Here is an 18,830-nt window from a genome sequence, read left to right as displayed (position 1 = left end):
ATTCGGCTAGTGACTTTGGCTAGTGACTTCTTGGTTGGACTTAGCACAGGGAATGATTGTGTTTGGCCCCCCACCTTCTCATCAGAGGAGAACAATGGTGCTTCTTCAGCAGTGCTCAAGCACTGCCACCAGAAAGCCTTCTTGCACTTATTCCCAGGGGAGAGAAATGAGGGGACTTCAAAAGTCCACATATTCTATCCTCAAGTAGGCATCTGAAAGGGAGTTGTTCACCTTATGTGTCAAATGCTTGTTTGTCTTTAGTGACTATGAGAGGATGCTAGATTTGACATAGGTGAGTCCCACAGAGATGGAATCAATCTCTTCCTTTAGCTCTGAAGCAGTGTATGCTAATAACTGTTGGGTATGTTACATGGATCTGAATACTTGCACCCAGAGGATTCAACCTCTGAATTTCCAAAATATGATTTGGCTCCAAACACTAGGAAAGTTTTGATATCTGGGTTGTAATACAGGCCTGCAGTTGTCCCTTTCCTGCAATATCAATTATATTCTAAAACAAAAGCAAGAAAACCCCAACCTGTTTGTTCCTCTGCAGGAGACAAGATCAATGGACAAGACAACAAATCAGAAATAATAAGGATGACCCTTTTTGGAGGCATGCTGGCTATATTATTGCACAGTTGGATGGTCTATACATGGGAGCCCTCGAGTGGGCTAAACTACACAAACAAACAGTAAGATTACTGCATCTCTTTTTCAGTAGTTGGGGTTGGGATGTCAGAAGATGAAGATGTGAAAAGGGAATCTGATATTATAGAAGAAAAAAGTGTGTATGAAGAGCAGTGAAAAGCATTCATTCTGCATGTGATTCTACAAAAGCTTCAGTCACTGCCCAGTACAGATTGTTACTGAGCTCTCCTGTGTCACTACAGACCTTTGCACTTAGAACTCTGTCCTCACATGCTGATTAGGTTGGGAGTGGCTTTTGTATTCAAGTGTGAATGCTGGAAAGATACCACACTTCTCTAAGATGTTTGCTGTGCAATTGTTACTGAGCAAATGACTCTCTGTGAAGAGTAGCTGCAACAGCATGAAGCAGCAAACAGGGACCATGTTAAAAACTTTTATTTCCAAGCATCAAACCTTCTAGATTTTAAAGGATATTTTACATTGCTATCTCCCTTTCTGTTTTCCAGGTCTCTCATTTTAAACTGTGTGGTCAGTGTTGTGGAAGGCCAAATGGGGTGTTTTTCTTTAATTAATATTGTTTTTCTAGTTTGGTTAGAATTGTGTTCCAGGTCATCAACTTGTATGCAGTACCACCGCTCCCTTAAATTTAGTAGAGCTGTAGTAATTACAAATGTCTTTTTAAGTCTAGTACGTCGACTGGGTTCCTGAGTATAAGAGGACCTGAGTAATTGCAGTTGACTTTTTGCTTTGGATCATTCATACTGAGAATTTAGAGAAGATAACAATAAGGAACCATAAGCAATTGGGTTTTAGTAAAATGCATGTCATCTCTTCTTTGAATGAACCTTGCTTTGTGGCTTTCTTGAGTAGGAACGAGTTCAAACTAAAAGAAAAGATTCTTGACAATAATGAAAATATCCATCCTGGTGCATCCGAATTATAGGGAAGATATTGAGAAGCTGCGATTCTATAGGGAAATAATTCCTTTTTATAACATATGTAGCTGTAGAGTCCTGCAAATCTTATCAGTTTTTTGGCTGCTTTGGAATGCTTTAGATTCAGATGAGCTTGAAAAGTGCTAGTTTGTGTCTGCAGTGTGTTTTCATTGATCTTTTTCTGTCTGTGTAGTTGGTATTAAAAGCACTGACCTCTGAAGTAACCACATCATTTTGATCCTCTTTCAGACAGGGAACATCTCACCAGCATTACTGATACAAAATGGTGCATTTAAGCGTGATTCAGACATGTGGCTCAGTCTGAAACAACTGTATGGTTGAGCTATATGTAGTGTGTGTGTATAGGCACATATACATCTATGTGTACATGTATTTATATATGTGTGCATGAATATACACTTATGTATTTATTTTCCCAGATATGCCTGGTGCAGATGGTGTGAATTATTTCCAGCCCTTCCTGCTGCTCTCACAATTTTAGCTTTAGGCAGCATCACCTGTGTTGGGATCCATACCTTTCTTCTCTTTCCCAAAGCAAAAATATTCCATGTGTGTATGTCACTTCACACAGTACTGCAGTTTCCTGTGTTTACCTGAGACAATTTGTTAGTTAACATCAGTCTCCATTTTCTGAGTACAATTTGGACAGCTGCACGCAAATGAGAGCTGGATTTTGTAAGTACAGATAAGTGACAGTCTAAAATGTTCTATTCCCTGTTCTTCCCTCCCAAATGTAGTATTTCTGCAGTATCCAAAGGAAGCACCATTATTACCTGTCCCAAATGACCACACCTTACTGCAGAGAGAAAATCAGTTTGGACACCGAGCTGCTTAGTAGTAGCACTAGTACATAGTTTTTATTTCTTTCTGTATGGAGCATATGTTTTGTAATGGACTCTTTAATCTTTTTTTGTTTGTTTGTTTGTTTGTTTATTTGTTTTTCTTGTATAAAGCCAGGTATCCTGCAGGGATATTCTAGGTAGGCACTTCATTTAGACCTGCATGAGAGCAATGCTTGTTGGAAACTTGTGTATCTAGAATTTGATGTTCACTGGTATCATTGAGAATTATGTCAAAGTCTGAATACATTTTCATGTTAAAGTGTGAAATTATTCCATCTGGTTTGACAACATTTTCTATTCAGTAAACAAACCCAACCCTTTTGTCAGGACAATTTCTGAAGGAGGGGCACTCAAAGAACATTAAGCCTTTTCATCTGCCTAATGCTGTACCAACGCTGTGATTAATCTTGGGCTTGTCTACACAGGGAAATTATTCTTGAATAAGGAGGTGGAAGAGTTTTAAATACTGCAGTGACTCTGGGACAGCTCTACTTGTACTTGCTCCCTTATTATGGAGAATGCTCATGCATGGGGAGGTCACTGAAAGGCAATTGTTACAGAATAACTAGACTATTTTATTGTTTCTTGTAGAGGAGCATTTAAGGCTTGTTCTCTTATCTGCTACCTCTTCTGAGTTTGTCTCCTTAAAGCTGGTAGTAAATTTACATTGGGAAAGAAAAAATCAGTTTGATTTTTTTTCCCCCATTTTTCAGGCTGGTACTCTAGAGTATGTCTGATATGTTTTAGCTGAAGGACTTTTTCTCTTGTCATGGCTGTATCATGTCACTGCTTGTCAATATAGCACATTCATTCAGTCTTCTTCAGGAAGCATACAAGGAGTTTTCCTGGCAGTGCTATGATAGATGGGAGAAGGTGGTTGTAATACTCCTTGTATTATGCACTTGTTATGGTGTATGCTTATCTAATTCTTGCTGGTGGGCTTGGATTAACATCTTACTTAGAAGACTTCTCCAAATGTTTTGGAAAGTCAGGTGTAGTTATTCCCCTACTCAGGCTTTCAGCGTGGTGGGAAATGCATCAGCCTGCCCCCAAAATTCCCAGACTTGCCTGAGTCTCCTGTTTGAATGCATTGTTTTTGTGAGAAGCTCTTACACTGAGCATGTCAGACTTCTCTAATGTCACCTGGCCAGCATTAGTCTAAAACATAAAAAGTTTTTTCCTTGCATGGCATGAATTCTTGGAAATAAGTTGGAATGTAACTTGCTCGCACTTCAGAAGGGAAATGAAAACAGAACTCAAATGGGTACTTAATGACCTAGTTCCTCTTTTACTTCTCTGTTTTGGCTGACTTTGGGAGATGGCAATCTCACTCAGCGGAACACCAGGAATTTACATATTCTTTGCTGTTCTGCTCAAAGGGATCTGTCCTCCTACCTTCCTGGCCACCTTTCTGTGATCGTAGTGCTGATAGCTTCCTTCTGTAGTACCTTGGTTCTAGTTTGAATGGGCTTCCTAGTACTTAATGAATTTCCCATTTGAAATGGCTATGATATAGCACATAAATATGGATTTTTAAAAAAAAATATACAAGTTATTATAAGTGATGTTGTTGCAGTGTCAGGAGATGTCATAAGGAAGGCAGGTTTTATAAGGGAGAATATGGAGAGGGTAGCAGGAGGAGGAGAGAGTAGTTCAGAAGTCTGAAGGCTGGTGGAGTATTCTTACATGCAGTCCTGTTCCTGCTTCCTGGGGATAATGTCAGCTTATCAGTTTCCTCCCTGATTTTTCTCTTAGACTAATGTTTGTAAATTGGACATCAGCTTCTTCTCACAGCATGTTTAACTTGCAGTGCTTTAAGTACAGATGGATGGGGGAAGATGTGCTGGAACTGTGGCAGGTCTGTCCATGAGGATTTCAGTGAAACAGCAGTTGTTGGGACTTGTCTGTAAATGATTCATACTACTGAGTTGCTTAAAACTATCCAAAGGAACATCTCCTGATTTTTATCAGTCATGACCTCTGCTGCTCCCTGTTTATGACCTTATAGCAGAAGTATGACAAGCTAGAGAAATATAACATCCTTTCAATTTGCTTTGGATTTTTTTCTTGTACACTGTAGCTGCTGTTAGGACCTTTAGCAGTGTATGATTTTAGTTGTGAGAATAGTTTATTTCCATTATTGTCTTGGTAAGCCTGTGGGAAGGTTTAGTTCCTTCCCCTGGGTTATATACACTAGGGCTTACATTATTTTTAGTTTTCCTGTTGGTTATTTGCTCTGCCAAAACAGTAGATGGGTAACACAGAATTCAGCCTTCTGAATAAAAGGAAAGTATTCCCTGAATTTGGCATTATTTTTCTGGTTGGTTGTTTTTGTTGCCCTTTCCTCTTCTTTACTGGTATTTGCAGAGAGAGTTCAGCTTTATAGTTTAGCATTAGTGATGTATATTGCAAGCGATGTGCTTCCCTGCTATGTGATTCTACAGTTAGTAGTCATAGCCCTATGCTGATTTGTATTCTGTTCTTTTTCTTAGGCCTTGCCTTAACTAAAGACAGAGCTTGAAAGAATAAGAAAGAGTTAGAAAATGGCCTTTGAAGGCTGAGCTCAGACTTAAGGTTTTATTTTTGAATAGGCAATGAAAGAGGACTCTGAAGAATATGTTGCTCGGTGAGGTGTGTATAGTTAACCATGGCTGTTTCTGCCCATAAGGGTTTTTTGAAAGCCTGTTAGTGGAGAGCCTTTTGACTGACTTCCTTTTTTCAGCTAGTTCCATGCTTTATTAGCGCTGTTAATGTATCTCACTTCCTACATTTGTTTTCTCCTCAATTCTGAGGTTGTCTTTAATTGCAGTCCTTATAAGAATCCCAGAGCTCACCCGAGTGTGTACTAAGCCTTTTCAAAGGCTTTTAATAAATATACTAAAAAAGCCCACAAACTCTCATGCTGGAGTAACTGCAGGCTCCTTAATATGCTGTTCACAAAGATACACAGAGGTTTTCTAAATTACAGCTACTTTCTCTTTTTTTTTCCCCTTGGAAATGCTAGAATTGGTATTTCTACCAGAAGGGCTAGACCCTTAAGGATATTTAAAGTGCCTCATTCCAGATGGTTTTAACTTGTGGGCCTTGTGGAAAGGTATTTTCTAGAAAGTATAGGATGAATTCCTTTGAGAACGAAAAAAAATCCTAACAAGTGAGATTGTGTTGACACTGTTCTATCTGAAAGCATCTGTTGTGGTCTTTTCTTCCTTCAGCCACTGAGCGTCTTTGATGTCCAGTTTCTGAATGCTGTTGGAGACCTGTTGGATCTCATTCCTGCATTGTTTGAGTATTCTGCACGGAGCGGACAGTGCAATGTCGAAGCTGGAGGCCATGGGAAATACCAGTGGGATATGGGTCACTGCTCTGCTCTCATCAAGGTGAGCACTGAGAATTTCATTTCTAGCAATTATGTTGATTCACAGTGTTATGAGTGTATGCTTCTGTAGTCTTCACTGTTTACATTGCACCTGAATAGACACCCTTGTCAATTAAATTGCTTTTATGAAGTTACTGTATGTACCTGCATGGCATTTTGGGTCCAGTTTTGTTCACTGGTGTTTAGAGAGAGGGGAACAACAAAAACAAATGAACTCAAAACTCCAGAGACTGGTAGTAAAATGTCAGTATGATACTGGGAACGGGGAGCTGCCAATGGGAAGAAACTGGAAGAGTAACTTGTTTCATATAGCCGAGCAAAATCCGAAAGGGGATACCATGAATGTCTATGAATACCTTGGGAATTTTAAACAGGGAGGAAGACAGTGATGGTTGGTAAATACAGTCTTGAAATTACATAGGTTGCTCTGAAAGTAATGCCTCCTATTTATTTCCATGGAAACTACAACAGATCAGAAGAGCACAATAACACTATATGATAGAGCAAATTCTCAGCTATGAAACACTATTTTTCAACATAGTTACCACCATTAGCTATGCATTTTTACCAGCAATGAACAAGAGCCTGCATGCTATGCTTGTAAAAATCTGTACCAGCAGAGGTGGCCCACTGTTTCACAGCTAGTATGGCAGCATCACTGCTAGGAGTCAGTATTTCCTTGGCTCAAAGAGATGGAAGTCAGAAGGTACCAAATCTAGATTATGTGCTGGGTGTGGTGGAACTGTCCTGCCATAAGTTGGTAATATGCTCCATGGTCTTCAAACTGGTATAGAGCCTAGCATTACTGTGTTGCAAGAGGAAGGTTGTCTTCTTCTCTGGCCTGACTCTGGAAGTTTGGGCCTTCAGTTTAGTCAGCATTGCAATGTAGCATTCAGAGTTGACAGTTTGTTCAAGTTCCAGGAAATCCAGAAGGACCAACTCTTTCTTATGCCAAAAGGCAGCGCACATCACTTTTGCTGAGAGCTGCATATTGGAACTTGTTGTTTGAAGGGGAATTCACACATCACCACTCCATGGACTGTTTTAACTCTGGCTCACAGTGATGACATTATGTCTCATCACCTGTAATGATGTGATCCGGGAAACTGTCACCTTCAGCCTCATATTGGTTTAACAGGTCCTGACAAACTTGCATATGGTGTTCTTTCTCTTCCTGTATGAGCATTTATGGGACCCACCTGGAAGAAACTTCTGCTATTCCAGCATTGCCACCATTGTTTCCAACACACTGAGGTCCATATTCAGCTCTGTACACAGTTCCCTGGTTGTAATCTGCTGATTCACCTGCATGAGCTGATTGAGATGCTCTTCATTTTGTGGTGCGAGATCTGCATGTGGTCAACTGGAATGTGTCTTGTCTTTCATGTCATGGTTGCCAGTGCTGCACCACCCACTGCCTCACTGTGCTTACATTCACTGTTTGGTCTCTATAACCATTCAGCAATCAGTGATGAATGTCAGTAAGTGCCATTTTTCCATATGGAGAAATTCAGTGACACACTTGCTTCAAATGCACTGCACACATCAGACACCATTTTGTCAGCCTGCCCCTCTGCTGCCATCTGTCGCGCTGCAACAAGAATACTGGGTGAAGTTTCAGCCCCTGAAGCTGTGGGCTGCCATGATAAAATAGGAGGCATTGCTTTCACAACAGCCCTCATAAAAGAAGTTTACTCAGTGTTAGCAGTGATGTTCTCTAATAGCTTTCCATTGAGAGTAATGACAGATAAAAATGCTTTGACTATAAATGTCTGATACATCATGGCTGCAATTAATTTATTCAGCTAAAATTATCAATAACCTGGGCAGTGTATGGAGATCCATAACCCAGTGCAAAAATAGGCATCTTAAATTGTGGAGCATTTATTCAACTTGCCTGCAGCAAGTGGTTTGAACTAGCAGTAAATCTTAGAACCAGGGAAACTGTTTAAGGTGTACTATCAATATGCACTTGCATTTCGCTCTTTACTTCAGAGTTTCCCAGAGGTATTTATGGAGAGAGCATGTTGTAAGTTAATGTTCGATATGTTTGTGGAGAGCTGGTTTGCATGCATCAACACAACTATTCAAGAGCAAACTGGGGAAAGAAAATATGTCTTGTGACATGGGTGTCCTAATGAGACCTAAATGGTTTAATTTTGAACAATGGCAACTAATTATTTGAAAACAACATGTGAACGAGAATTATTTCCAAAGGTGTCAAAAATTCATTGTTCAGTTAAAAGGCACAAGAATCATTTGCTATTTGAACAATGCGGTTAGCTAAGCTACTTGAAACAAGTTGTTCTCCCAGTTTCTTTCAAGTACAAAACACGTGAAGTATAACAAGACCTGAAATGGTTCATCATTCTGTTTGTTTTCCAGGTTTTACCTGGATATGAGAACATATTTTTTGCCCATTCCAGCTGGTTTACATATGCAGCCACACTGAGGATATATAAGCATTGGAACTTCAATATAGTCGATCCATACACTAGCACCAACCGTCTCTCATTCAGCAGTTACCCAGGTAATGTTAAAAAAAAGATACCTCACGAGCCACTGAGAGCACAAAATGTCTCAGATATCTGATTTTCTGCTTGGAACATCTTGGTTTTGTTTTGCTGTCGGTCAATCACATTCAGCACTCAGAGTAGTACTAAGTTAAATATTCTACTACTTGCAGCATAGATGTGCTTCTTCAGATCCTGCTTTGTGTAGTGCAAAGTCATCTAAACTACTGAACTTCTAACCTTGTCATTGGCAATCACGTGTCTGGTGATAGTGCAGTTTTGAACAGATCTGCATAGCACTGGGGCATGACCGTTGCTTGGAGATTATCAAGCTGTAGCTGTTAGGAATTGTAGAGACTTCTTTAATGTTGGGTGAGGAAACCTCCAGTCGTTCTGTTCTCCTCTTGCAACTTCTTTATTAACTGTGACAAAAGGGAGTGTTTTTATGCTTATTTCATGTGTTAGGAATATATCCAGCAAGAACACTTCCAATCCCTCTTGGGAAGATTAGGCAGGAAGTAATCTCAAGTTTCCTGAAAGAACTGCCAGCACTGAATATTTCAGTGGTAAACCATGTACTCTAAGCTGCTTAGCATAGTACTGAAAGGCATGGAAAAAAACACCCGAGCAGATTTAGGACTCTTTGTATGTGTCAGCACTGCACATGTTTTTAAAGGCGGAATTTCAAAATCAAAAATTGCCAAGCATTCAATCTTCAGCTTCTTAAAGCAAAGTAGAGCACGTGCTGCAGGAGGTGATCTGATTCTTAATAAGTTGTCTTGGCTGATGATTTGAGATGGTGCTTTGATTAACTGCCGTGCTTGCCTTCCTCTGGAGGCAAGGGGTGCTTCATGGCACAGACTCCTGAGACTTGTTCTGTGATTTTCACTTTAAGGAAGGAGTTAGAAGGATTTTGGCAAATGCATGTAAAGCAAACAGCCTTTCATGAGCATCCTGACATCAGGAGCGTCTGAGGAATTCCAGTGCTTGTCGGAAGGAATTTTGCAGAGTGTTTGTTACCTGGTAGGAAATAAAGGCCTCTGCCTGAGCTCTTTTTGTCACCTGAAAGTATCAAAGGTGATTCTGGATCTTGTACCTCTCAGAAGAAGTACTGCTGTGCATAGTGCTGTTCTTCTAGGGAGTGTAACTGTGTTTTCTAGCTGTTGCATACTGTGTTGTGCTGCAGATTCAAGCTTGGGATCAGGATCAGTCATGCAGAGTGATGTTTATTATTATTTAATATTACTGTTTTGTTAGTGGGTGTATATGCTGATGTCTTTGGGTTGTTCCTTCTGTAGATTCTTAATACAGAGTGAAATACTTACGTTTTGACAGGACAGATAAACCACGCTAGGTATCTGAAAATCAGCTGCTGCTGTGCTAAAATGATCCGAGTCTGTTTGTTAACATACAGAATCCCAGTGCACTTCCCTGAGCCTGGAGTCTGCAGGGACTTTAAAGAGAGGGCTTATTTTAAAGATTGCCTGTTCCAGCTGGACTCTGACTCAGTGATGTGGTGGTTTACTTCTACCAACAGAATTTAGTGAGAGCTGTTGCAAAACGTAGTCCCCATGGCTGCAGTGGAGTTTGAGAGAGCTGTGGTATGACAAGTGCACTCGCTAGCAGCCTAATTACAAGGTAGCACTGCCAGCCAGGTGAGCACCATCCACTGACTGCAGCAAATCATGTTAGCTGTGGGTGTAGCTCACAAACTTGCAGTTCTGCAGAAGATGAGCAAGCTGTGAAGCCACTGTCCTGGTAGTGACCTCAGGACATCATGCAGGAAGGAGGGGACTGACAGGTTCCTCTGCTCTGTGTTATAATCAGATGAAGCTGTAGATTTTCAGGGCATCTGACCATGGAATCCACAGGCCCTGGTCATGGCTCAGCTCTGCCATTGTAACTTCTCCCTGCGTGCAAGTTCTTGCTCCTCTTTATCCTGTCAGGTAGTATCTGGGACATTCTTACTGGTTCTGAATAATACTGAATGATCCTGTGCAATCGCTTGAACATAGAAGTATTGACTTTTGGGTGAGAAAAGCATTAAGAGGCAGGTTTCTTTTCGGGCCTTCAATAACAACTGAGTAATTCATAGATTTCTGTCATCTGGTAGCCTGGTTATGAAGTAAAACTGTCTGAAAGCTGTGTCAGAAACACTTTGAGGTGATGCTTGTATTCTGAGGAGGAATGTGCCAACTCCCTGATTTTTCCTGGAATCACAGAGTAAAATTCTTCAGTTTATTTACTGATTTTCAAAAGACAGGCAAGATTGGGAAATTACACTGTAAAAGTATATCTGTTATTACTCAGTTTTGAGGATCTAAGCCTATTGATTAACCATGATGTAGAACAACTTATGCATTATGCTACAGCTGTAAGGCCTCATGCTTCCTTGTTGTTGCTGAGGCTCAGTTGTTGGGACAGCCTCAGACTGCAGAGTCCATCCCTTCTGCTCCAGCAATTCTTGCCAGCATGCTCAAACCACACTGCTTCAGTTTATCTCCTTGCTGCTCTCTCCCTTTCAGAGCAATGGTAGCAATGGGGGGAACTACCAGGTGGGAATGGGAGTAGTAGTCCCTGCTTTTGGAGAAGGATTCATCCACCTGCAGCTCATTTCCATGCTAATCCTAAACCTCACTTGAACCCTTGCTCATAAGTTTTAACTTTCTTTTCTGTTGAAAGCATCTTTATGGAGCTACATGCAGAACAGCTCTGTGAGCCTCTGGAAGGGAGGAATGACTCAGCTCTGACTTCAGAGTTTTGTTGAGACTGAGTGTAAGTGCTCAGTGTGGCTAGTGAGTTTCTGCACAGCAGAGAGATACAGGCCGTGTTATGGCTGTTCACAGCTGTTGAGTGAAACTGTACTCATTTGGAGGGATAAGAAATGTGATGGCATGGAGTAGACAGGTGCTAGTTTTTGCAAGACAAGTCTAGTAAAACAGCAAAGCTGAGACTAAAAATGCCCCAAGTGTGCAGTCGCTGTTCTGTACTGCCCTGCTGAGCCATCTGAAGAAATGAGCCCTGTTAGCTGTTGAAAGCTGTTGGTTTCCGTGGACAGCAAGAGAAAATTGGTTTCCAAAGTCCCCATCTGCTTGTTGTTAGTCTTGAGCCCCATTTAGAAAAGGGAACCTACCATTTGGACCCAAGCACGATGGGTTAGATACTGACATCCCCTTTTCTAGATGATGTGCAGTCTTCTTCTGTTTTTAGCTTCTTGAGCAAAACAATTAAGAAGAGCTTTATAGCAGTTTTGCTCCTTTGCCTTGCAGTCAGGATGTTGCGTGGTTAAGACAGGCACGAGATGGTTGTGTGCTGTTGAGGCAGGATGAAGAGGAACGATGTCATTGCTTTAAGGAAGAACAACACATGGAAAGGGCGGTAGGCCTTGTATTCAGCAGACAGGCAAATTCTCCTCTGCTTGTGAATTTTGCCAAACTATTTCTTGTTTCCCAGCTGCCTTCAATATGTATCTAAAACCTGGGGGTGAGCAGGGGAAAGTATCTGATCCACATGGACTGTTATCTCATCTCTGGCATGGAATGTACTATTGCTTAGTGCATGGGAGAGGTTTGCAAGTGAAAGGAAGCTGGCCATGCAGTCTTGGCATGAAAAGCAGCTGCTGGTGGGATTAAGAAAGTTCAGACAGAGAAGGCAGCTCCCTTCACACTGTTAAATGTGCCTGTAGCCCAGAGCAGTAGGCACTGTGGCCAGGAGCTACTCTCATCCCTGGGAGGTGATGTACAGACATCCTGTCTCAGATTTTCCGACCATAATACTGTACCTTTCTGTACACCAATGAGCACAACGACCTTTTAAAGTACCAGAAAAGGGGATGCCATCTGACTGACAAAGCAGCCGCTTCCTCTTTTGGAACAATAGCTGCACCGGTGATGCAGTGGTAGGAATGCCGCCTTGCAACACTGGGGCCCGGAGTTCGAATCCCCCCTGTGGTGCAAGTGGTAGAAGTGCCGCTCTGCTACACAGAGGCTCGAATCCCGGGGGCCGGACTCGATGATCTCTAAGGTCCCTTCCAACCCGCACGAGACTATGAGACTATGCTATTCAGTGTGCTCCCCAGGGAACACTGGCTCAGATTTCAGAAAGTATTTTGTTTTGCTTGGCTAATTAATAGTATTGTGAATGAAGCTCCAGACTCTAGAAACTTCAGTATCCCAGAAACTGCATCTAAATGACTAAGGCCCTGAAAAGGCAATCAGAAGTGCTTGAGACTGAGAGTAGCTGATAAAAGTGAGAGATGGGTTTACAGGGAAAATATGTCACTGTTATCTCTTTGTACAGTTTACCTGGAAGACAATTTCAATTACAGCAGATTCTTGTACATGATGAAAAAAAAATGAGGACTCAAGAGGCTATTACATATCTCTTAGTATCTGTATTCTTCACCTGTTTGTTTTTTTTTTTTGTGGCTGTCTTTGTCCTTGGTAAATCTGTCACACGTGTTTAACTTCCCATTTCCTCAGGGGTGCCCGTACTTTAAATCATAATGGCATATGTTGTCTCTGGATAATTGAGCTAGTAATGATGTATCATGGAGGGCACATTGTATTATAAAAGCAGTGCAGGGTGAAACTTGGTTAGTAGTATGGCCTAGAAAAAAAAATCCACTTGTCTTCAGCTCAGCTTAGCTTTGCAATTTACAGAATCACAGAACTGTAGGGGTTGGAAGGGCCCTACCCCAGTAGGTCACATGGGACCTATGGTTAGTAGCTCACGTGGGATGTACTGTTGCTTAATGCCTGGGAGAGGTCTACTTTAGAGTTCACACTTCAGTTAATTCAGCTTCCTTTTCTGTGTTAGCACTTACTGTGAGCTGTGTTTGTCAGTTTTACCTCAGTTGAAGTTGATTGGAAAAAGAAGAAAATGCTATTCATGCTATTCAGTTTATTTTGGAGCGGGTCACTTAGCACTGGTACCCACGTGGGCATTGGTGCTCGTTTGGAATCAGTTGTTTACCAGTTCCATTTCTGCTTTCTTTGGGCAAGAACGTGACTTATTATGCAACAGCTTATCTCTGGGTTAGGTAGTGTCTTGGTATAAAATAGACCATCAGAGCCAGATTTAGAGTATTTCCTGTCTTGTTCTTATTTACTTGAGATTGTTTCGCTATTATAAAGCATATTTTCCTGGGCCTGTTCTGATTTGAGATCTTGGGACTTTAAAAAAAAAAAAAAAGTCTTGATGAAGTGAAGTCCTTAAATGTTGCTGGAAGGAGGGCTGCCTTTTGGTCTGCATACCACTACCTGGCACAGGGTCTGCAGCTGGGCCTAATGCTTCTATTGTCATATAGCCCGGGAAGGGACCCTGCTCAGAGTCATGGCGGCATTGAGTTTGGTACAGCTGTTGAATGGTGACATGTTGAAGAGAAGAGTAGGTAGAACTTTCTCCCACATGCAGGAGGTGATTTGTAGTTTGAGTTGCCCTGTTTCTTGGAGACAGCTTTTAGAATAGGTAGATTGGAGAAGATTAAGGAAAAAGAATGTTGTGCTTAGCTCCTTTAGTCCAGAAGAGATTCAGTTAAAAACAAACAAAATCCTCTGAAAACTGGTTGACGAAGATCTGTTTGTGGAATTGTGTTATTTAATTTTTTCTTTTTTGAAGAATCTTTGTTAGGAACAAACACTTGTACACTGTGTAATTCCTGGAAATAGACGGTGCTTGGCAAGTGAAAAGGAAACAAGTGGGAAAGCGTGAGATACAAACCTGAAGCAAACGCTCCAAACAAAGCAGGCTGTGTGTGTTGAAGGCACGACAAGGGAGAAACTGTGTTGACAGTGGGTGTATAGTGCTCACAGATATTGCCATCTCATCTTTAACATCCTTATGGCTGTCTTTAAAAGTTGCACATGCACTGTCCTTCATATCCTTTTGTCTTTGTTTTGTTCTGTGAATACAACAATGGTTCAGAGATAACAATTTTTGTGTAATTGTTATTTAAGGCTTTTTAGTGTCCCTGGATGACTTTTACATACTAGGCAGTGGCTTGATAATGTTGCAGACCACCAACAGTGTGTTCAACCATACCCTCATTAAGCAAGTGGTACCTGAATCCCTGTTTGCTTGGCAGAGGGTCCGCATTGCCAACATGATGGCAGACAGTGGCAAAGCCTGGGCAGAAACCTTCTCAAAATGCAACTCAGGTAAGTACACTTCCATATGAACCTTGAAAGAAAGAATGTGTTCCTTGCCCCCTCCCCCATAAGCCCCTTTTCTTTCCCAGACAGGGCATGTGACTCTTTGGTCTTGTACCTAGGGACCTACAACAATCAGTACATGGTGCTGGACCTGAAGAAAGTCAAGCTACAGAAGAGCCTTGATGATGGTGCTCTGTACATTGTTGAGCAGATTCCCACCCTTGTGGAATATTCTGATCAAACAAATGTTCTCCGGAAAGGTAACAGCTCCTGTAGTGTTTGCTGGCTTAGGAAAGCCATGTCTTTGTGCTAGCTGAGTGTGCTTTGTGCATGGGAAGGGCTTACTGAGGTTCAAGTTAGAAGGCCGTGTGTGAACGTCCCTCCATTGCCACTCTGTCAGCCTCTGGTTAAGTCCATCTTAGGCTGAATACTGCGCTGTCTGCATGGATTCTGTAGTGAGTTGGGAAGAGGGGAGAAAACGGAGCACTTTTACTCAAGTCTAATGCTGTAAAGCTTGGTGGCAGGAAATGAGCTTTCCCTGCACAGTCCCAGAGGAATGTAACCTCTACAGGAGGGCTGTAGCTGATCTGTGTCTTTACCTGAGGCTCCTGCAAGTCTGATCGCAACTGCTCGGCAGGATGAGTCTTCAGGGTGGAAGTCTGGGGGCGGATTGCCTGTGTGTGTTATGCAGGGAGTCAACTCCAGTCATTCCAGTTGACTGGTGCTTTGTTTTATTCCTTTCAAACCAGTATGACATGTTGTTCCTCGAAATGCTGTTAAGGCGACACAGCATGGAAAATGTGGTGGTTGTTGTTTTTTTTTTTTGTTGTTGTTTGGTTACAAGTAAGTGTTCAGCTTTTCCAAGTGTCTGAAATGTTACTTGTCTCTCTTGCAGGTTACTGGCCTTCATACAATATTCCTTTCCATCAGAAGATTTACAATCTCAGTGGTTATGCATCATATGTTGAGAAGTATGGCATGGATTTCTCGTATGAGCTTGCTCCACGAGCAAAAATCTTCCGTCGAGACCAGGGCAAGGTGACCAACTTAGAAAGCATGAAGTACATCATGAGATATAACAGTAAGAAATACATTCTTGTGTTTTGGAGCTGATCTTAAAACAGCAGTGTTTACATTTATTATAGTGAAAAGCATTACTTGCAGATTAGTTACATTGCTCTATGTGCAGAATGAAACCTGAAGTCAGTTTGGCTTCTGCCTACCCTTTCAGCTCCTGCAGTCCAGGAAGGATGGTCTTCAGTAGGTAACACTCTGCACTGTTTTTCCCTTACAGGGTTCTTGTTACTGGATTAAAACCAGCATAATTAACTTCTGCCTAAGCCCCATCTCTCAGTACAAACAGCTATAGATGCTATATTTTGATTCCCAATTACAAGGAGCACACAGAGAAATGTGCTTGGGCACTGGCAGGCCTCTCCCAGGGTGTGGCATTGCTACTGATTAGGCTATGAGTAGCAGCTTGCTTGCAGGTGTTGAGGCTTGTCCTTCTTCCCTCTTAGCTTGCAGCTACTGCAGTGGGTATTTGAAGGCTTTGCTCCTTCTCCTTACTTTTTTCCAGAACAGGAACATGAAGGCTCTCTCTGCTGCACTCTTCATTCCTTGCCTCTCACCCCTTTCTGTTCTGCTTTTTTGAGGAGACGTAAAGTTCCTGTAAAATTTTTGTCGTGTGGAATTAGTGGTTAGAGGTGGGCAGTGGTGCTCCTGGGATGCAGAAATAGCTAAATGGACTTGGATTTGGAACTTGCCTTACTCAAGCACTGGTTTCTATTTGATACCTGGAGAGGAGCATGAAAGCCGTGTGATAGACTGCGTGCTCACTGAGCTTTGAGTGGTTTGGGGACTTGAGAAGTAGAGGGCTTTGGGTAAAGGAACTCATTTGTTTGCTTTTCTTCCCTGCTTGCCCCATTTCTCCCCAGACTACCAGCACGATCCTTATGCTGAACACAATCCCTGCAACACAATTTGCTGCCGAGAAGACCTGAATCCTTCCTTCCCAGTGCCTGCAGGCTGCTATGACTCCAAGGTAAACAACTCCAATTGTAACTGACTCTGCTGACTGTTTGCTGCAGTGCTTTTCTCACACTTGCAGTGCCTTTCCCTGCACTGAGGTGGGCATGGCCAGGCCTGCTTCTTCTCTTCACTCTGTCCCAGTACTGGGCAGCTCCTGTGCAGAGACCCATCTGCCCCTGACACCATTCCTGGTACAGTGATGTTGCAGAGGATGCGCAGGGAAATGCACAAAAGAATGTTGTCCATAGGAACCTGTGTTGTTTAGGGGTGAAGCCCTGAAGCTTTGCAGCAGGAGGAGCCTGAGTGAAGGTTGAAATGAGTCCTTACATCACTTGGAGGAAGGTGGAGAAGATGATTGCTTCACAGTGTGGGCCTCCTGGTCATGGAGGCAGCTTGGTTGCATCCCCAGAGCCCACAAGAATGTGTCTTTATCCTCCTTCTAATTTTACCTTTACAAAAGCCTTGCTCTCCAGTGAATCACCATGCTCCAGGTCTTCATCTCTCTGTAAAACTGCTCTGAGCAAAGTTTGCTAAAGGTTACCATTCTTTCTGGGGAAGGAGAAATGGGGAAGTCCTCAGACCCGCTGTGTTGGAGAAAGATGCAGTTCTTGTGGGCAGCCTGTGTGGTGTTTTCACTGTGAGGGGAACACCTGTGTGTACAGCTGTCCAGCCCTGCCATGCTGGTAGATGCTGCAGGGACCAGCCACCTCCTCTGGGCTGAGTTTGAAGGCTGAAATGGGTTCTGTGGAGCCCCTTTGGGCACTGCTGGTGCTGAATGTCTCCTCTCAGCTTGCTCGAGCCCATGCTGGCCTGCCTGCTTGCTGTAGTGGCCAGCAGAAACACACAGAGCTGGTTGTTAGAGAGTGAAAACAGAGAACTGCTGTATAGAGGTGTCTGGCAAGGGAGCAGGTGCCTTTGACAGCAGTTAGGCAAGGGGAATGGGCTGGGCTGTACTGGAAGATAATGAAGAAACAGGGTGGGGAGCTCCAGGCAGTTGCAGTAACTGTACTGCCCTTGTCTGACAGTTTCCAAGGGACAGACCAAGTGCTTAACACACAGCAGAACTTATGCCAGATCATCTTAGGCTGCCCTCGTGGCCTTCTGGGGACTCCCAGGCATAGGGAAGTCTGCTGTGAAGGTGGATGTGCTGCTCTCACCCTGGGTAGTGCAAAGGGCTGCATGTGCTTTGCTGCTGCCCCTTCAGCACTGCCTTTGTGGCTGAAGATACGTTGGTGCAGGGGAGGAATTCTGCCTGACCAACATGCGTTTCCCCTTGCTCCGTTTCTGTGCTGTAGTGTTTCCAAGTCTCTCTGTTTCTGTTATGAGATGGATGCATGTCAAACACCGGCCAACCCTTCTGTCCTTCATTGCAGGTGTCAGATTTCCGCCTGGCTTCAGCATTCACAGCCACCGCCATCAATGGTCCCCCAGTGCAGGGTGGTCTCCCGGTCTTCACCTGGAGGCGGTTCAACAACACACGCCATCAGGGCCTGCCTGAATCGTACAACTTCGGCTTTGTCACCATGAGGCCAATCCTGTAAAGTCAGCGCTGATATTCCAAAATGGGATTTTACTTTTTTTCATGGAAACTTTCATTCCTATGTGTAATAAATCCAGCTGGATGTACACATCCTCACGCCTTGCCTGCCCCTCTCCTGCTCTGTGCAGCGCAGTGAGCACTCTGCTCTGGGCTGTCTGGGTGGCCTTGGCTGGGATGGATGGGAGGCAGCAGGTGCTGCGCTGCCCTTTGTTGGTCTGAGCATCAGCTTGGCAGCTCCCAGAGTGTGAATGAACTGCTGTGCAGTCATGGAAGGGATCTGTGTCTAGACATAGGAGCTGCCTCCAGGCCTGGGCTGAGCCACTTGGTTTTACCTCTCTGCTGGCTCCATGGCTGCCTTTAGTCTGAGCTGTGTTGGCAACATGCTGTAAGTTGCTTATCAGCGGGGATTGTTACTGTCAAAGAGTCACAGCCATGTTCTCCACAGTAGGTAACCGAGCCTTCTTAATTACACACACAAGAAATAAACAGCTCTTTCCTCTTGGCCTTGACAGTCCAGTCTAAACAGGGCACAGTACCACCCTGAATCATGTAGGCAGAAGTGTGTGAGGTTTTAGAGAGGGCTGGGGAAGGAAGTAGGTTACTGCAGCTCGACTGACACTCTGCCCTAAATACCTGGCTGTCACATTGTGCTTGATTTTTGCCAAGAGGCAGAGGAGACCAGAAATTAATACAGCAGGTTTTGCTGAGGCTCAAAATCAGTGCAGAGAATGAAGTAATCTGTTTGCTGTAGCAGGAAGTATGTCGGAGA

At 43.0% G+C, this 18,830-nt stretch overlaps 1 protein-coding gene across 3 annotated transcripts in view; it reads left to right on the top strand.

The window, feature by feature from the left end:
- Window positions 1–18,160, top strand: part of PLBD1 (phospholipase B domain containing 1) — a 34,028-nt gene extending 15,868 nt beyond the window's left edge. For all 3 annotated transcript variants that reach the window (XM_015861955.2, XM_032444391.1, XM_015861947.2), the window contains exons 4-11: window positions 557–695; window positions 5,662–5,826; window positions 8,211–8,355; window positions 14,296–14,496; window positions 14,610–14,750; window positions 15,386–15,571; window positions 16,428–16,534; window positions 17,895–18,160. In XM_015861955.2, coding sequence (XP_015717441.1) covers window positions 557–695; window positions 5,662–5,826; window positions 8,211–8,355; window positions 14,296–14,496; window positions 14,610–14,750; window positions 15,386–15,571; window positions 16,428–16,534; window positions 17,895–18,062 — 1,252 coding nt within the window. In that variant the 3' untranslated portion in view covers window positions 18,063–18,160. The remainder of the gene's footprint in view (window positions 1–556; window positions 696–5,661; window positions 5,827–8,210; window positions 8,356–14,295; window positions 14,497–14,609; window positions 14,751–15,385; window positions 15,572–16,427; window positions 16,535–17,894) is intronic.
- The last annotated feature ends 670 nt before the right edge of the window (window positions 18,161–18,830 follow it).

The sequence above is a fragment of the Coturnix japonica genome, chromosome 1, assembly GCF_001577835.2.
Source record: "Coturnix japonica isolate 7356 chromosome 1, Coturnix japonica 2.1, whole genome shotgun sequence".
In the NCBI taxonomy this organism is placed as follows: Eukaryota; Metazoa; Chordata; class Aves; order Galliformes; family Phasianidae; genus Coturnix; species Coturnix japonica.
The sequence above is the reverse complement of the archived record's forward strand: the minus strand, read 5'-3'. Positions and strand labels throughout refer to the sequence as shown.